Source organism: Passer montanus, unplaced genomic scaffold, assembly GCF_014805655.1.
Source record: "Passer montanus isolate IOZ18808 unplaced genomic scaffold, ASM1480565v1 scaffold8, whole genome shotgun sequence".
In the NCBI taxonomy this organism is placed as follows: Eukaryota; Metazoa; Chordata; class Aves; order Passeriformes; family Passeridae; genus Passer; species Passer montanus.
The window spans coordinates 3584081-3603589 of NW_024373256.1; the positions used below are offsets into that span (position 1 = coordinate 3584081).

Genomic DNA, 19509 nt, shown 5'->3' on the forward strand with positions numbered 1-19509 from the left:
ATAAGGCAGATGATGCTCCTTGGGATGTGGACTGAGAGCCACAGCTTGGTCAGTGCAGTCCATCACAGCCACATCCTTGCAGACACAAGACTTCTGACGTGCCAAAAAATTAAAACACCCACCCAGCTTACCTCTAGTGCAGACAGTAAACACCATTCTGAAGGCAGCAGCTCTGCTAATATGAAGGGAATTGCTAATTTTAGAATTCTGAGCAAAGCCCTAAAAATTGCTGTAGTGCACATCTATGCAAACCATAGAACTTCCTGCCCTGCCTTGACCCCACTAACAAACACCATCCAAAGACTCAGTTTTCTCCACTTCATAATCTCCCCTCAGCACATCCACACCTGCTCTTGCTTTTTAGCACCATCCTTATAGGAGAGCCTGTACAAAAAAATTACAAAATAATTTGTGTTTTCCCTTTTCTTGTGCCTTTTCCCCAGCTGCTGCAGAAGGGTGGGCACGGGTTTTATTCACAAGCCACGAGTGCTCATGCTTTGGAAAGGGTGGCACTTTAACTCTTTACAGTTGCGGAGTGGCAGCATTTCTCTTACATAACACCTGGCCACACGCCAGCAAACAAGGTGGACTGGACTTCTAGAGCCTTCAGAGGGGAACAAATTCCTGCCTTAGTTAGAAGCTGCTTCTGACCCACCGCAGGCAGTGCTTGCACTTCACAACACAGAAAGAGAGAGATTTCAAACAAAATCTTAAATTCTGTCAAAGTTGATTTATCTGCTAGAAAAGCTCTTGTCATACAATATGTGAATAACCTTTTCCCTTCTCTTTGCCTTTTGTAAACCAAGCCTGACACCTGCTTGGGGATTTACCTTTTCATTGTAACCTGTTTTTATTTAGTTTGGTGTAGGAGCCCAGGGGCATGAGTCAGTGGGAAGGCAGTTATTACTTACAACAGGGAAACCAGCTGAAATGTTTGGCAACACATGCATTAAATAACTTGAACCTTAGACAGTTCAGTCTATCACATGAATGGTGTTTTTCAGATTAGCAGACTTTCCTATCTTTACCTTCCACTCCTCCTCCTTTGTCAGAGAAGGAGGGTCCCTAAATCATATGACTGGATAAAAAAGATTGCACAATGTGAAACACTCCTATTTCCCACAGACGTGGGACAAGCATATCAAAGCAGAACTCAGAGCCAATCAGAGAAGAACTGAAATGAACCTTCTGCCTTCTTTCTCTACAGAAACATGGGCCCTTATTCTTCTTTTCGTGGCACTTCTGCTAGTGTGAGTAAAATATTCTTTATTGATTCTCTGCTCTTGCCATTTCTCTCTTCTTGCCATTGCTCACTTTCACACAACTAATCTGCTGAAGAGTAGATGTGATTTCCACTTTTCCAGCATCTAACCAGGCTCTGGGATGTAGCAGAGAAGTCTAAAGACTGTACAGGTCTGTGATCTTGCCCCAAGGTTTAGAGTATTCCCATCCAGTTATGAGACTGCTGCTAAGCATCAAAGGAATAATTGAATGATAATGATGTCAGGTACTGGTTACCATCAGGGTGCTGGTTTCAGTCAGGGCCCTGATCCATCAGGTGATTTTTCACAGACATCCAGCTGTGCCTCCCTGCCCGAGGCTGCTCTGCAGGCAAGCCAGCACAAGATGACCCTGCTGCTCAGGTGGAGAGCAGCAGAAAGGCACCAGGAGAAGGATAGCTGTAGGATCAGATTTTATTCCTTCTGACTTCTTCCTTGGTGCCCAGCTAAGATTCTCCTTGGGCACCTGGACTAGGAGGGGTCCTTTGCAGAGGTTTGATTTCCATCCCATGTCCCTCCTCACAGCCACCTGTGCTGGAGGAAGGAGTGGAGCACAGAGCAATGTGAGCCACGTGCTCCTGGTTTTCCAGACCAAATTCCTCAGCAGAAATATACCCCCAGTTCTTTAGGGCAACCCTGTTAGTGAGGAAATGCTGTCCTTGGCTTTGCTGGTGGCATTCAGCACTGCAGCAGGGCAGAGCTGGTTAAAAACCCCTGACTGATGTGATGCACACGAGCATGGCTATTTGTCTGCCCTTGCAATGCTCCAGCCATGACAGCTCAGCAAGCTCTGAAAGTTTTAGCCATATTTTTCAAATTTTTCCTGTGATTTGAAATACTGAAAAGCCTGTTTGGGGCTGACTCTTACAAAAAAAACCCAAACAAACAAAAAAAACCCCCAACCAACAAACAAACAAACCCCAAACCAAAACAACAAAACCAAAAAAGCCACCCTGAATCTTTACCCAAACTCTCCTATTTCAGTAACTCTGTGGCTAAGATTGTTGGTTACCAGACTTGCACCTTCTGTAGACACTCATAATTCTGTTGTGGCAAAAGGGACTAAACCCAGACATCTATGCTCTGATATTAGAGCTAAAATAGAAATTTTGCTGCCCATTGACACAGAGAGGTTGTTTAGGTGCTTCTTGTCCAGCTGGGGCAACACTGGTCCAGTTCACACAAGAGGGAGTTTCAGCCACTTCTGGTTCACATCCATGGTAGGAAGAAGTAATGATTATTCTTGGGCTTTACACTGAATGGTCCTTTTCAGTCTGCAAAAAACCCTGACACATTTTACTTGTAGCAGTGTTAGACTACATTTTCCTGGCCATGTTTTAAGTGGTCTAAGCGTGTTTTCCTACAGTATTTCTGGGCTTTGTAACCTGCTCAGCCTGACATTTCCTGGTCCTCCCGCAGCCTTGGCTACCTATAAACATTACAAATGAGAATTCACAAACATTTGATTACTAGTGCTGAATTAACCTTTGACAAAGAAGGCTAAACATTGACAAACTGAGTTCTCTGAAACCTTTCTTCACCTGAACACACCCAGCTCCCCATTTTTCACCTGTCCTGTTTGGACCATAAGGTGGCATCTGCATTTTTTTCCAATGGAAGAAGCTGTGCTGGGGCTGGGGGACACTGATCTCATTTGGGGACCCTAGAATTTAAAAAACCACTGGTAATTGCAAGGGAGACCCTCCCTGTATCTCAACCTAGATTTTGGCTTTTCAAATAAGCATCCCCAAGATCCTGTCTGAGCAGCTGCTGCCTTGTAACCTGAAGATGATCTCTGATAACATCCCCCTGCCAAACCTTCTCTGCTTTACTTCCCTTCTGCAATGAACTGCTCACTTGGGAAGCTGCAGCTATTAAATGAAAACAAATATTTTAAGGAGCTCTTTCAACACACCCAAAGACAAGCTTCAAAGGGCTGCAGCCCAGGTCCTTGTTGAGAAAGAGAAAGCCCCAGGTAGAAGCAATAACTTTAGAGCTGCCAGGAAGGGTTTTTCAGAGGAAAGAAATCTGCAAGGCTGTCAATAAAATCTAAAGAGAAAACCATCAAGACTAGGCTTCCACTGAGCTAATGCTGGACTAAGGGAAGGAGAACAATTACTGAAATTGAAGTACAGTTTGACAAAAGCCCTGTTTGGGACATAATTCTTGGCATTGCTTTGATTTCTCTTAAATACAAACATGTAAGCTTGGTGTTCCTTCTTCCAGCTCCCTTTTCTGCCTCTCCTTTGGTAGGCAATGAGCTCCTCTCAGGACTTTTGCTCAAGACTTCCTGACGCTGTCTCCACAGGTGGTCTGGTGGAAACAATTGCTTTCACACCAAAAGAATCCATCTGAAGCTCTTTGTGAGGCTTACCATGGTTATCAAGTAGTCTTTTGCAAGGCAATTTTCACTTGGACTGGTTTATTTCCACCACTTGGATCAACCTCCTCTCCCAAGGGACGTTGCTGCAGTCTCCACATTTAGAAGAGCTCGTATCCCCAATCAGTGATGTAACACTGCTCTTTTCTGTCCCACAGATATGGGATCTGGCCATTTGGTCTGTTCAAGAAGTTGGGCATTCCTGGACCAAGACCTCTGCCTTTCGTTGGGACATCCCTGGAATATCGCAAAGTGAGTGCCTGAAGCTGCCTTTGCTGGCACAGCTGAAGCTGAACAGATAAAGAGTGGTGATAAGTTATCTCCAAATGCCAGCTCTTCTGTCACTCAGGGCCTGTGCAAAGGTGTGGTGGGTTTGCACTGGAGGCATTCACAGAAGTGATGCAAAGCGTCTGTGTAAGCGACAATCTGTTAGAACCTCTGGAATGCTGTACAGACCTCTGTGAAAAACACATGCTAAAGACAAAGAAACCTGTGAACTCTCTCTTTTCCAGTCAGCAAAGATGTGACAGGGCCAGGCTGGTTGGGCAGCCCCTGCTGTGGGCCGGGCCCCATTCCTGGGGTGCCCCTGGCCTCCATCGGGTGCTGGGCAGTGTGAGGGGAGTGTGTGGGGGGCCGAGGCCAGGCCGGGCCATGGCTGCAATTTCTGACATCTTGCTGCTACTGGGCCCTGCCCTGCCACCTGCCCAGCACCCAGCTGGGTCTGCCAGCCTCAGGAGCAGCTCTGGGCCTGGCCAGCTTGGCCAAGATTGTACCACCAGTGAGATTCACCCACAACCACCATGCTGGGGAGAGGAGAAGCCATCAGCTCCCTCAGGCGTAGCTCCTGCCACAAACTGCTGGGCCTGGCTGGGGCCAAGTGACCATCTGCAGGCCCTGGGTGAGATATCAACTCTTTTAGTGCCTCAATCCTCCCTCAAGTGAAAGAAAACACAATGCAGGCAGTGTAGAGGAGCAACATGAAGACATCAAAGTCAGTGAAGAAGTCAAGTCCCAGACGGGAGGGATGAGGAGATGCCTTGATCTTAGGGCTGAAATCCTCCTGTAAAGCTGTGGAGAAAGAATCTTTTTCCCTATAATGCATGAAAGTATGGGGAGATGAAAGTGTTCAAATCGTAGATATTGAGCAAAGGCCTCCATGCTAAAGTAAGCAGATGTTAAAGCAGCATTAATCTATGAGAAATTTGAACAGAGAAGGAGACAAGAATGATAAAGATCCTGTGCCCCCAGGAAGAAGATGATTTCAGAGATAGATAATGAGAACCTTCGTGTTTGAACAGCTCATCTTTAAACAGAACCCCAGAAGTTGACATGGCCCATAAACAGAGCTGTGGGAAAAGCTTGTGGAAAATGGGAGGGATTTTATGATTGCAGATTTCCCCAGGTGGCTGCTGTTCGTGGAAGTTAAAAGCCATGAGAGAACTGTTTTCTTGTGGAGAGATTAACATTAACAAGAGGGACTTCTCTCCCTAAGGGAACTGAAGAAAGACTATTCTAGAAGTGGTAAACTGACTGAAATTTTAGGTTTTGTTTCTTTACATTGTCATTGGGAAATAAAGGCTGTAGGGGAAGAGAAGTGTCCTGAAGGTTTTGTTCTGATACTTACTACTCTTTCTTTTAGTTACTGTTAATTTTTTTCTTTTAAATGCTTTCAAAGTTTTGAGCCTGCTTTGCCTTTCTCCTAATCCTACCTCACAGCAGGAAATGAATAAGTACATTCTAGGGAGTGCACTGATGATTGGTCAGCACTGAACTCACCACATTAATTGGTGCATTGGCCAGGAAATCTCAAATTGGCTACTGCAAAAGACCAGTGTAGAATAAGGCTCAGTAGCACAGACCAAAAGGCATCCCCAGGAGCCCTAAATTCCTGCCTGGCTGATTTCCAGCTGCCTTTTGCCAGCACCCTGGCCAACAGCTCCCTCAAAGCACAGTGCACGTTCATGCTTCATCGTGGCTTTGGCTGCTCATAAAACAGCTCTGAACATTAGTTTAGAACTATTCCTCCCCACCCACCATGTCCAACATCACCCCCTCCACTACATCCCCTCTCAGATAATTCAGCACTAATGCTGCCAGAGCTCAAGGATCGTTCAGACAACGCTCACACACGTGGTGGGACTTTTGGGGCTGATCTGTGCATGTCCAGGAGTTGGACTTGGATGGTCCTTGTGGGTCTCTTTCAATCCAGGATAGCCCGTGACAGTTTTTAATTGTTTTCCACAGGGTTTCCTGGAATTTGACACGGAATGTTTCAAGAAATACGGGAAAGTCTGGGGGTGAGTATGAACCACTGATCTCTTCGGAGAGTAAAACTAGAATCTGCACAAATGGGAGAAAATGCTCATTAGGAAAGCTCTATTTTCTCCACCTGCAGCCCTGACAGTCCCAACAGGATGACAGCAGCAGTGCTGCTGGTGGCTTACTTGGAGCCTGGTGACACAGAGCTGTGTCACTGCCACATCATGCAGGAACTATTTTGACCAGTGCTGTGAAAAGCAGTTTAAATCTGGTAACAAAAGGCCCTCACCTGCCCCTAACAAAATCATCAGTAGAACTATTTACTTCAGCAGGATCTGGAACTGGGAGGTTAGGTTCCTCTGGTTTACCAACAGCAGAGGAATGTGAGTGACTCCCTTTGGAGCTGACCCAAAGAATTCATTGTGCTTCTGATCCCCACCTGCTGCAGCAGGAGCTGCTGCAGTTATGGATTTTCTGTTCTAGACACCTCCTCCCATAGCTTTCCTCACTGTTGTTATAACTTAGGCTACAACCTTGCATATCCTGCATGATGCAACCCTACAGCAGCTTTAAGAAATAAAGTCTGGAAAATGTATGTTTACACAAATGGGTAGAGAGCACAGATCAGCTTAATCTACATCTGTTCCAGGAAAGCATTCAGAACTGGCAGTTTAAAAAGATGAAAACAAGGACTAAGTTTCATCTCCAAGGATGTCTCAGTGCTGTCAGCCCAAGTCTCCAGACACCCAACTCAAGAGCCTGAAAGGGGTCGAACAAGTTTCCTTCTAATACTGTAATGTGTTTAAGTGCCTGGAAAAACACAGAGAGTCAGGGGAGGAAGTGAAGACACTTGCTTCATTTAGTATCGGGTCCTTTGAGCAACTGAGCCTGCTCATTTTCCAGTGAATTTGGAGGGTGTTTATCCCCCTTTACCATTTCCAAAACCAGATGGGAAAAGGTCTGGGAGTCCTTTTCCTTCTCTACTTTCTACATTTCTGTACTCAGACAGCAGAGCAACAAGGCTGCTGATGGAAGAACATTTGTTCAATACATGGGCATCTCATGGGTATCAGCCAAGCCTTACACTTTAATTATCTGGGGTTATTTACCTTCCTCCACTTCTCCCCCCACCAGGATTTACGATGGCAGACAACCCACCCTTGCCATCACAGACCCCCAGATCATCAAATTTGTGCTGGTTAAAGACTGCTACACCACCTTCACCAACCGCAGGGTAAGAGCATAAGTGCTGTGATCTACCACAGAATCCAGGAAAAATGCAGGAGGGGACAGACATGCCAAGCATGCTTTGGGAGCCAGTGGCTGCACAACAGGGATTGCTGAACACGACCACTGCACGTCACTGTTCCCCTGCCTTACAGCCTGGACTGCACACACGGGCTGGCAGAGGGACCAGACCAAGTCTGTTCTCACAGCTATTATATATTTATGTATATATGGATGGATTTGGGTCTGTGTGAGTGTGCAGGAATCTGTAAGGGTGCACATGTGCCACCAGCTGGGATGCAGGGATGGGACATGGGGGGTATACAGAGACATGCAGGTGTTGGGCTTATTGGACTTTTTCTGGGGGTGGGAATAACACCTCCCAGCTGGTTTAGTGTAGGAAAGGGGATTATTTAGGATGTGTGCCTTGAGAGAGGCTGTTTGTCAGTCCACAGCCTGTGGGCAGCAGGCTGCCCTGCCCCTGGAAGAACCCAAGCAAGGGCTTGTATGCCACATTGCCACCTCTGCAAGGAGACTGCTGTCTTTCCTGGGGTTAACACCTCCTGTTTTCCCCTGCAGCGCACGGACCTGGTCGGGGTACTGAGCAACGCCGTCTCATTAGCTGAAGATGACCAATGGAAAAGGCTCCGCACTGTGCTCTCTCCAACCTTCACCAGTGGGAAACTAAAGGAGGTAAACCAGAGGTGCAGGTACAGACTGAGTCAACAAGCAGTGTTTCCAGGCTCAGATTATCACAGGGGTCTGATTTCTTTAGGCAGAGCCCAGCAGCTAAGCTGGCCTGTTTGATTGATGCCTAAGTGAAACCAGAAAAGTCTTAAAATAAAGCCTGAGCAGAGAGATCTTATTTGTAAATATTCATTAAACTCCCCGTAGTCTTCATGAGTCTGTGTAAAGGAGTAAAATGTACTGTCCTGAAGTGGCCATGCCTGGTTTGTGTTACAGATGTTCCCTATAATGAAGCACTATGGGGAAGCTTTGGTGAAGAATGTTCAAAAGCAAGTGAAAGAGGACAGCTCAATATCTGTAAAGGAGTAAGTAGCTGCTAAGAGCAGCTGGCAGAGCAAACCTTGTTAAAAGTGCTGTGGTTCATTGGCTACCAGCAATGCAGATCTTTCCCTTGGTCAGCCAGGGCTCTGAAAGGAGGAATGAGACTTACTGAAAGCCTGACTGGAAATTTAAAAGGAGAAAATTTAATTTGGAGGTTAGGAAACTTTCCAGAGGTAGATAGGAAGGTAAATGCTCCAGCACAGCTTTGTGAATCCAGAGATCCAAGATATTTCCAAGATTGACAGGAAAACCTTTTCTCTGTGCAGCGCCTTCTAGGATCTCTGTGCAGCGCCTTCCCCTTTCCCAGGACATGGGAGGTTGCTGACTTCTGTCCCACACAAAAGTGTGGGATGCTCATCCCTCACATGCCCCATTGCTGGGGGTACTGAGGCTGTAGAGTGGCCCTGAGTGTTTTTGCCTCATCTGTGCCCTCCATATGGGCTCTGGACAAAACCCTGTGTATTGAACCCCAATTTCAAAGCAAAAATACAGCAGGGGCAGCTGCACACCAGGGACCACAAACCAGCAAAGCTCCCCTTGATCCAAAACCCTGCAAGGGGAGGGCTTGGACAGCTTGGAACAGGGAGCTGTGCTGGGTGGAACTGCACCACTCCCAGGGCTTGTTTGATGCAAGGTGTTCTGCCACCCCTCCTCAAGAGGTTACCATGCTAAGTCCTACATGCTGTCTTTCCACCAACCCATTCCATGTTGTTGTAAAATCCTTGGAGAAGCTGTCTGACTTCAAAACCTGTGCAGACTGGAAACAAAAGCTGTCTGAAAATCTATCCCCTTCTCTAGAAGTGCTGTTCAGTGCTACATAGCCAATTTTCTTTTCAAACCTAAGGCAGGAGGTCTTCTGAGACTTTATAAATGAATGTCACATAGACATGAAGAAAAAGCCACATTCATTCTGTCCAAATATTTAACCACAGTCTATTTTTTTTCCACCTTCCATCAGCATCTTTGGGAGTTACAGCATGGACGTGGTCACCAGCACTTCCTTTGGTGTGAACATTGACTCCATGAACAACCCCAAGGACCCCTTTGTCAGAGAGATGAAGAAACTGGTCAAGTTTGACTTTTTTAACCCAGTCTTCCTCTTGTCATGTAAGTGATTCCAGGTTCTGCTTGGATAACTTCCCTTGGTAGGAATGAAGTCCTACTGGCCTCTCATAAATTCCTTGTTGTGAACTTTATGCTGAAACCCTGGGGATGATATGGGTAAAAGCTTCCTCCATCTTGGGCATCCCCAGTGCAAGAAACTTATGAACCACCCAGAAACATCCAATTAAGTGCTGGGAAATTATTCAAAGGTTGAAAAGCAAGTGAGGTTTGAGGAGAGTGCTGCTATCTGAAATGCATTTTCTGGAAGAGAGTGCTGAGTGGGGACTGTAATTAGATGCAATTTCCTCCAGTGCAATAGCTTAGCAGCAATGGACCTTAAATTAATATTAGATACCTTGCTAAAACCCAGGGAAAGTTTGGATTTGTCTACAGAGGTGGTTCTGGTACTGTAGATTTCACAAATCTATAGAGAATATCAAGATCCAGTTTCAATGAAGAATGAAAAGCCTTGAAAGGGACTTGAAAATGTTTGCATGATCACAGCAAGGCAGTGAACAGCTCAGACTGAACGAAGAACTCCAAATTTTCAATATTTCTCTTGTGAGACACATACCTGTTGTGTCCAGAAGTAACCTGTCCTTAGAAAAGAGAGCCTTAAAAATAGGAGTAAATTTTCAATATTTCTCTTGTGAGACACATGCCTATTGTGTCCAGAAGTAACTGTCCTTAGGAAACAGAACCTTAAAAATAGGAGGTAGAATATGCCTTGGTCTTCTCTTAAATGAATTATTATACCCAGCTTGGTTGTGCCCATGTGACACAAAAACTATTCCAAGGGAATGAAACAGAGAGAAAAAATAAGGCAAAAAGTCCGTGCTTTTCTCATCTAAAAAATTTTAAAAGGAAATAAATTTCCAGTAGCATCCACAGCTATCAAGAGGGTTTTATTTAAAGAGTGAAATTTAATTTTCTATTTGTTTTTTAGTTGCTTTCCCATTCCTTATTCCTGTCATGGCCAAGATGAATGTGAACATCTTCCCCAATGATGCTGTAGATTTTTTCATGAGATCCCTTGCCAAAATTAAGCAGGATCGTGAAAAGGAGGCTCACAAGGTGAGTGGGAATTTGAGAGCAATTGTAGCAGAAAGTACACTGAAGTGAGATATAATTAGGATGATGATATCAAAGGTGAAGCCAAAGTACAATGACTCAACAAAACCCTGAGCCTACTCAAGTGTAAACACTTCATTTTAATACTGTCAGAAAAGCCCCACCTGACCCGTCCTGGCAGAGAATCAGGGGGACTTTGTACATCCGTGATCTGAAGCTAAATCCAGATAAAGGCTCAGCAGAATTGGACTAAGCTTCAGTCTGCAGCACTTGTAATGAGAGAGACTCCCTGAAGAAGATTAGGCAGAGGATGAGCTAGTGCAGAGTAAGCAGCACATGAGCAGCAAAATCACCTTTAGGGTTGTGCCTTCCCCTCTTGCTTTTCAAAAACTGCAGTTTGCTTCCTGACCAAATTCTTCCTTTTAGAGTTTGGATCCCTTTGCCCAAATTCATTCAAGACACTGCTCTCCCTCCTGGTGACTTAATGGATAGGACAGACAGGTTTCCAAAATAAAAAGCAAGTGTTATGTCTTTCAGTAAGGAGGTTGTGTGCATTTTGGGGAAGCTCTCAGTCTAAAACTTGTGCTCAGGCTGTGAAATCTGCTTATCTGAGCCCTGCAAGGAACCTTTCACCAAAGAGACTCTCCTGCTTTCCCTCTCAGGGCAGGGTAGATTTCCTGCAGCTGATGATCGAAACCCAGCGCTCAGCCAGACAGGGCAACAATGAATCAAATCCCTCATCTAAAGGTAACAAAGGCCAAATCCTCGTCATGGATGGGCACGGGGCTGTGGGAGTGAGGAGAATATGGGGAGGTGTCTGTGTCACCATCATCCTGACTGACCAGCTCCAGATGCAGCGCTGTCTCCTGGGGCCAGCACCAGGGCTAAGATCCCTGTCCAGGGAGCAGGACTGCCATGTCAGTTATTTATGCACAGGAAATCACCTGCCTCCTCTATAAAATGAATTTTTCCAGGCAGGTAGAGCAGTTATAAAAGTGTTATCAGAAAACAACTGCAACAAACCTGCCTCAACACCACCTGCTGCTGCCTGCTCCTTGCTGAGACCATCAGCCAACACTGCTTTCCTCATCTCCCCACAGCCCTGACCGACATAGAGGTCCTGGCCCAGGCATTCATCTTCATCTTTGCTGGGTATGAACCCACCAGCAACACCCTAGGTTTCCTGGCCTACGAGCTGGCCATGCACCCTGATGTGCAGGAAAAGGTGCTGCAGGAGATTGACACAGTCCTGCCCAACAAGGTAAGGGGGACCCTGAGTGATGGGGAGAGCCCTCTGACCCTGCTGCCCTCCTGGTTCAGTCAGGGCAATGAGACATCTTTAGCTCCTAAACACCATGGATTTTCCAAGAGCTCTGGGACACACACCCTGAGACAGCTCAGCCCTGCAGTGGTTTTATTTTGGCAGCTGGAACCTTCCAGCCACCCCAACTGCTCAAACCCATTTGCCAGACTCATACACAAGAGGATGTGGATTTTCAAGCATTTCCATGACTCAAGGGTGGAAAAATGAAACCAATTGCTCAATTTCTACCTTGCATTTTGTTCTTCAGCGAGTCTGAATCAAACTTGGGGCAGTGTGGGTTGGGGATACTCTGGTTCCCACAGTCATTTTAGGACAATCCAGTTCTGATGCCAACATACCTGGTCACCTTCCTCGTGTTGTCCTGCAGGCTCCTCTCACGTACGAAGCAATTATGAAATTGGAATATCTTGACATGACAGTGAATGAAACCCTCCGGGTCTATCCCCTTGGGGGGCGGATTGAGAGAACCTGCAAGAAGGATGTGGAGATAAATGGAGTGACCATTCCCAAAGGAGTGGTGGTCACAATCCCACCCTACGTCCTGCACCGCGACCCCGAGTACTGGCCTGACCCAGATGAGTTCAGGCCTGAAAGGTACAAAAAGCTTAATGAAAGGGAAGAAATATCACGCTGCTTTGTCCTCAGTAATTAAGCATTAATCTCTGATTAGCTTCCTAATGGTGTTCTTCCTATCTTTTTACAAACAATACGGATGAGAAATTGCAGGCTCGTGGGAATGTCATTTTAAGAGGAAATCGAGCTTTGTGCTTAAAGCAGGGTTTCAAACAATATAATCTTCTTGGGAGAATAGCACTGCTACCTCACAGCAGCTTGTACCCAATATTTAAGCTTTCTGAGAGGGGTAAATTTGGAGGTTTTGTAACTGCTGGCCATCCACTGTATAATCCTTCTTGTTGAACCTGTTCCCCTTATACAAGCTTCTACTAAATATGCCAGACTCTATTCTTCATCCTTCTTGTTGAACCTGTTCCCCTTATACTAAGCTTCTACTAAACATGCCAGACTCTATCCTTTCAGAATTGCTTTCCCTCCTTGTTTTCAAGGATAATCTTCCCTAGCTGGTTATTTTTGTAACTGATACCCACTTCTCATTCCCAGAGAAACTGAAGCCATAGGCTGCTCCTAACCAAAACACCTTCTGGTTCTTCTCTCTAAATACCACAGAAATATGTGTGTTGTGCCTGTGGGACAGGATGTTGCCTGGATTTTCACCTTGCTTCCAACTTCTACCAATCTGGATGCACAGAATTAAAATCAAACACCCAAGTGGACCCCACACCGTCCCTGGCAAGGGCTTGGTCACAGCACTCAATTTCTGGGATAGTCTGAGACACTTTAGGAAAAACCCAAAATGGGCTCTGCAGGGCAGCAGTGAGAGATCCCTAGATAAATTAAATGTGTAGGTTTTGTGGTTTTGCTGCCTTCATCTCTTTTCCCCAACCTTTGTCCAGGTTCAGTAAGGAGAACAAGGAGTCCATAGACCCGTACGCATACCTGCCCTTTGGGGCTGGGCCCAGGAACTGCATTGGGATGAGGTTTGCTCTCCTGATTCTGAAAGTCGCCATCGTCTCCCTGCTGCAGCATTTCACCTTCCACACCTGCAAAGAGACTGAGGTGAGGGGCACGTGGAGGCTCGGGGCTGGCACGGGCACAGCCGGGTGCCAACGCCAGACATTTCACACTTCCAGGCACTGCAGATCCAGTCATGCCTGAACCTTTTACCCCTGCATGTTTAATTTATCCATCTCCACCTGTGTTTTCCCTCTCATTGTTGCAGATCCCAATCAAACTGAGTTCAGTGGGGCTCCTAACACCAGAGAAGCCAATTATCCTGAAGTTGGTGCCCCGGACGAGCACTGAGTCTGCCAAGAACTGAAACCCAGCCACAGCCCCCAACACCCAGGGACTGCTGTGCTAACAAAGGGATCACACATCACAGGAAATCTCTGCTACACATACAGACATAGAAGAGCAGCTCCTGTTAATTCTGGAAGCAATTACTACATATTTACTAATAAACATAACTGTCAGAAATGTGACATGGATCACTGGGCAGTGACAATACACAGTCCCCTTAATTTTGATTACAAAACAAGAAATAAATCCAAATGAGAAGCTGATCATTGACTTCTAAAGGGACTTCTCCATCTAGAGGGAAGAAATTGCTACCACATCCAAGAAACACAAGGTGTGATGGAAATTCAAACTGCCAGACCTCACTGGGCAGGGACGGGTGCTGTTCTTCTGGGTGTATTGATGCTTGAAAATTCATGTGTTCTAATTGAGATGACTGGTGTGAGACTACACATCCTAGTTACCAACCCTCTCCTGTGCCATGTGTTAATTAAACTAAAGTGTGTACAAATACTGTCATTAAAAATGTTTGAGAGCTGCTCTGTGTTGTGTATAGCGGCTGATCACTTCCTATTTAAAACTCGTATTCAGCCTCAACCCTTGAAATCACCCATGTACATTGCTTTCCACTTAATTTAATGAATCTGATCCTTCATTTAATGCCATCAAACCCTCCCATTTGTACAGTATTTTACAAACACTCCAGCTCCCACCTCTTACTTTGATTAAGAGGGTGCCTTCAGTTCAGCACCAGCCAGCCCTTTCCACGCTGGAGTGACAGAGGATAGATTAGAGAGAGCAGCAGCTCCCAGGAAGAGAGAACAGCCCTGCAGGAGGGCCAGTGATCCTGGAGGAATGGTCTGCACACAGGATGGAGCTGACCCTTTTCTCCCAGAGCCGTGGATGGGGTTTGGTCATTGCTTGTGGTGGGGTTTTAGGTGCTTTGAGCTGCTCCTGTCATCAACAGGAAGCTCTGACCCAATGGCTCATGCCATCCCTGAGCATTTTAACAGGGAATATCCAAAAGCAGGTGGGAAATTCTCCCAGATCCGAGTTTCACACCCAAATTAATTGTGCTGATCTTGACAAAACAGATATTAGTGAAATGGGAAAGGTTTCTACAAGAGCTGCGAATCAAATCAAGTCATCCTGTAACTTTCTCCTGGCACCCTTCATTCCAAGGCATTATTTGCTCCATCATGGTCTGTAATTTTCTCCTGTGGCAATGTGCTTTTCTCTTTATTCTAGCAGAAAACTTGCACAAAACTGCAACATGGCCCAAATGCTGCCACATCCCATCCAGTACAAATTTATTTAACAATTCAGATCCATTCTTTCCCAATGAATATTCAGCAGTTTGGGAGTGGACAGGTAACAGAACAGTGGATTCCTCATCCCTGGAATTCCCCAAATCAAAGCTGTCCATTTTTCTGGAAGATACAGCGACATTCACCAGGCTCTAATTCAAGAGTAAGCAGCTTGTGCTGTCCCAAAAGGCAGATAAAACAATTATAGTGCTCCCTTCTGATTCATCATCTGTGATAGACTGTTTGGGTTGTGCTGTGTACACAGCAAGGCTCTGAGGAGTGCTGCCAATGAGGCCCTGCCACAGTTTAATCTGTTGCCCATCTCTTACCAGGGGTTAGAAACCATGCATGGGAGAGCTGGGCCTGTCTGACTGGCTGTGGTGCTGCAGTGGCTCTGATGGGCAGAGGGCAAAGCATGAACAAATCAGTTTGAAAAAGGCATTTTTCTGTAGAAAATCCAGTGCCAGGCAAAACTAACTCAGGTTCAAAGAAAGAGAAAGAAAGGGGAAACTATCATGAAAGCAGCACATCACTTCCATGCCAGAGAGCTGCTTTGAAGTGGTGAAAAATCCTTTTGGCACCTGACGAGCAAACCCAGGTGCCTTTGCCAGAGGCACAAAGGGTTAATCCAGCCACACCCCAAGCCTGGCAGCTCCTTCTCTGCACGGGGCTCTCTGGGAATGAAGTCATTAAGTGCAACTGTACAGATCATTCTTCCAAATGTGAAAAATGTGACTAATTTTCCGGCTTCAGCCAATTATGACCTGCCAGGACTATCATAACAGCCCATAAATAACCTGTAACAAAATCATGGTAATGAGTCTTCTAGAAGAAAATTAGATCCTCCGTGTCTTAACTCCATAAAAATACTCTGCTTTTAAGGGCTGCCTCCATCATTCCCAGCACTTCCCATTGCTTTGCTGGTCAGCCCTCAGAAGTGATTTGGCCAGGAGTCTGCTGGTCCTGGCCATCCATCAGATTTCACTGGTTTGGCTGTTTGCACTTTAAATCAGGCACAGCACTGTTTAACTCAGCCCTTGAATGGCTTTTTACTCATAAAACATTTATTTTATCTGGTCTCCTTGCTGATTCATAAAATCAAAGAATCTTTGTGGTTGGAAAAGGCCTCTAAGATCATCAAATCCAGCCATTAACTCACCACCACACTCGCCACTGAATCATATAAACCATGTCCCCAAGTGCCACAGACACTTTCTTTGAACACTTCCAAGGATGGAGATTCCATCACTGCCCTGGGCAGCCTGTTCCAGTGCTTGAGCACTGTTTCTACACACCCTTGGCAGGCCTGGGACATGGAATTGTCCCAAAATAGCTGGGTCTCATCAGAGGAAAGAAAACAGTGTAAGGTAGAAATGAATTGTGGGGACACTTCTGTTTCTCTTCCCTAAGTCCACTCAAAGCCCAGGTAAGAAGGAAAAAAGAATGAAGGGAATTGTTGTTTCCTCATCATTTTAAATCACATAGGGTTTTCTCAAAGGCTTTACAAATTTGTCTCAGAGGAGTTATTTTCACATCACTGCAATGTAACAGACTCACACCCAGGGAAACACCAGCATCACTCAGGAACTCCTGTAAATATGCAGAAATATATTCCCCTTAACACAGAAAGGACCTTTCCACAGGAGGTTTGTATCCCATGGGATGAGAACTGTTATTGCATCAGTACAGGTGCAAGACAAAAGGTTTTAAGAGGGGAGATTTGTTTTCTGTTTCCCAGTTAACTACAGCAGAGTCACCCTCACTCCTAACTTCCCTAAATGATGTAATGCTTCCAGTTGATGGCAATGACCAAATGGATGTTATGAAAAACAGGTTTCCTGCTTACAGTGAGGGAAAGTTTCGTGTGCTTCACCAAATCAGTTATGAGATATTTCCACATCAGGCTGAGCCCTGACAGAGAGAAGAATGGTCTGACTATTAGCAAACTAAGTGTCCCTGAAGTATTGAAGTCTTTTGCAATTCTGCTGTGCTTTTAAAGTGAAAAATGAAACATTTCCAGGCATATTTCATCTGAAAGGAAGAACAGGCAGCATGGCTCCTTTACCTCTACAGAGACACAGTTTCTCTGGCACCAGGAGCCTGCAAGTAAAGGGACACAAGTGGAAAAAGCAGCACAAAAAGGGCTGGGATTGATCTCATTCCCTTCTTCCTCTCTCCATCTCCCTGGTAGAAGTAACAAGCCAGCTTAGGGAATTTCCAGATAGATTGGAAACATGGAAAACCTGTGGCTGAATTTATGCAACGACATCACTTTTCTCTGCTGTAATGGAGAGAATTGGACATATTGAATTGCTCACCACACAGATCTGGAATTTTGAAAACCCTTACTATTGCACAAATGTTGACAGGGTATTTTATTTACTGCATCATTAAAGGTTAAAGAGACTCATTCTCTGGAGGATTCATTTTTTCTACTCTTAATATCAATTAAAGCTAATTTCGGCTCTAACCAATGATTAACATAAAATATGGAAAAGCTCTAACTGAGAATTTCTGTTCATTACTCCAATTCTCCTGTATTGCTGGGGCACTTTATAGGTACTGATGCAGCTTTGTATCACCCATGACACAGATAATTTTCCCCTCCAAGGTTTATTTTTTTGTTTTGTTCATGAAATTGTTGCAAATACGCTCAAAATACCTTTGATGATTTGGAACAAAATTGTTATTTAACTATTTCATAGCTGATGGTCAGGGATGCTCTCCATGGGCTTCCCTACATGGCTGGGTACAATGTCTGGATACAAATGTACCATGTTCCTGCAGTTTCCATATCCTTCACATATATAATAAATAAGCCCACTCTGAGGTGCTTGTGCAGCCACAAATTTGCAAATGGAGTGGGGAGGACTCTATAACTGTTCAAGGGAAAATGAAAAACCTTGCCTGCCACTTATGAACTGAAGCCAGTCCAGCACAGCTGGATGCATTTACCCATCTTCACTTGACAAAATACTGATTCCATCCACACAGCACAGAGAGCCCAGGAAAATGAGCTCCAGTCCATCTGCTGGGCTGTGTCAGAGGTTTGTGCAGCCCAGCTGAGGGGGCACAGGTGCCACACCACAGCTCCCCCATCTTGGGGCTGTCCAGCTGGTTTTGCTTTGAAATTGGAGGTAGTAAAACCAGAAAATATTTTTGGAAAATAGAGCACAAAGACAAACCCCCAGCATGGCCAGCACAGTCCTGCACTAATTTGCCACGAGTTTGTCTAACCTTTTCAGGACTTGTCTACTTGTATCCTAATTTTAGGCTATTTATTGTTAACAAGCACTAATCTGGGATCAATCAGTATCCAAAGGTCACAGCAGAAGGCAGAGGGAAGGCGAGGAGTGGTACAGATGCTCTGAGGAAGGTCAGCTGCTGCCACTCAGGCTGCTCTCGGGGGTAACCACACATCAATCACCCCACCAGCAGCCTGAGCCACATCCAGGGAGTCAGCAGATGCCTGGTGCTGCCAGGGATTGTAACAGGCTCCCGTGGAAATCTGCAGGATGTACAAGTGGGAAAAGTGCATTTGGAGATGCTCCTTGCCAAGAAGGGGAGTGGTTCCCATGCTGCTGTCACAGTCCTGTGCCCAGTGCAGCTCTGGCCAGGGCTCTGCACTGAGCTGCAGGTGTCTCAGACAGGCCACTGAACTAACTACTCTTATTTTTCCTCAAGTTTTCAAGACTACAAGTGGCTTTCCCCTTCCCCCTCCTGCATTTTCATGTTTAGCTTTCAGTGACTGGAATTCATTCGGCTGGGAGGAAGTGAAACTGCTCTCCTAAGTGGAAGAGCCACCTAATAAAGTTTTAATGGAAGATATCATTTCTAATCTTTACATTACATTAAAAGCCAGTCGGGAAATGAAAGCCCAGGAGGGTTAGGAGTGTTGGAAACACTCAGCAAGACTGCCTTATCTTCAGGGAGTTCACAGAATAAGTGTTGCCCTAAGGAACAGAATTTGCAGCAAGCAGAGAGCCGGGGCTGTTATAGACTTAGCAGCCAAGTGTAGATAAATGTATTTATATTTGTGTGCATATCCATACATCCAAAGGGCAGAAGGATATCTTAGCCTTTGGACAGACTCTCCAAATCCAGCTGAGATATCCACCTGGGAGTGCCTGAGGTGATAAGCTTGGAGCCCAGGCCATGGCATGGAGCATTTACCTGCTCTGCACCACCAAGGTGCTCATTTAAACACCAAAACCACTGCCATCTTCAGAGGGGTTTTTTTGTGACTTACATAGAATTGGTCAGTTTGGGCTCTTCAATAACCCACAACCTGAATTTAAGAAACCTTCCCACCACCAGTTCCTTGCTGTGCTGAACATCCACACAACACCAGCAGGAGCAGTCACAGAAATCTCTTTCCAGGAGCAACAGCAGAACTGAGCAGTTCTCAGGCTCGCTGTGGAGGGACTAAAACATTCAAGCACATATCAGAAAGACAATTAAAATGGGGCAAAAGAGTACCATGCATTTTTGAAACACTGGCCTTTTAGTTTAAAAAGTTGACCTTGCAAATTTTGGTTGGGTGAGAAGAACCACGTTCAGTGATAAATGTTCCTTCTCACAGGTAACAAGTGGTAGGTCAAGAGAAAACAGCAT

General features: G+C 45.5%; 1 protein-coding gene across 1 annotated transcript; it reads left to right on the forward strand.

Annotated features, from left to right (window-relative positions):
• The first annotated feature begins 1092 nt into the window (after positions 1 to 1092).
• LOC120513096 (cytochrome P450 3A13-like) lies at positions 1093 to 14128 on the forward strand. Its single transcript, XM_039732115.1, has 13 exons — positions 1093 to 1250; positions 3819 to 3912; positions 5905 to 5957; positions 7054 to 7153; positions 7726 to 7839; positions 8110 to 8198; positions 9173 to 9321; positions 10265 to 10392; positions 11052 to 11136; positions 11490 to 11650; positions 12081 to 12307; positions 13186 to 13348; positions 13512 to 14128. Exons 1-13 carry the CDS (start codon positions 1180 to 1182, stop codon positions 13608 to 13610), a joined length of 1533 nt encoding a protein of 510 aa, XP_039588049.1. The 5' UTR covers positions 1093 to 1179; the 3' UTR covers positions 13611 to 14128.
• The last annotated feature ends 5381 nt before the right edge of the window (positions 14129 to 19509 follow it).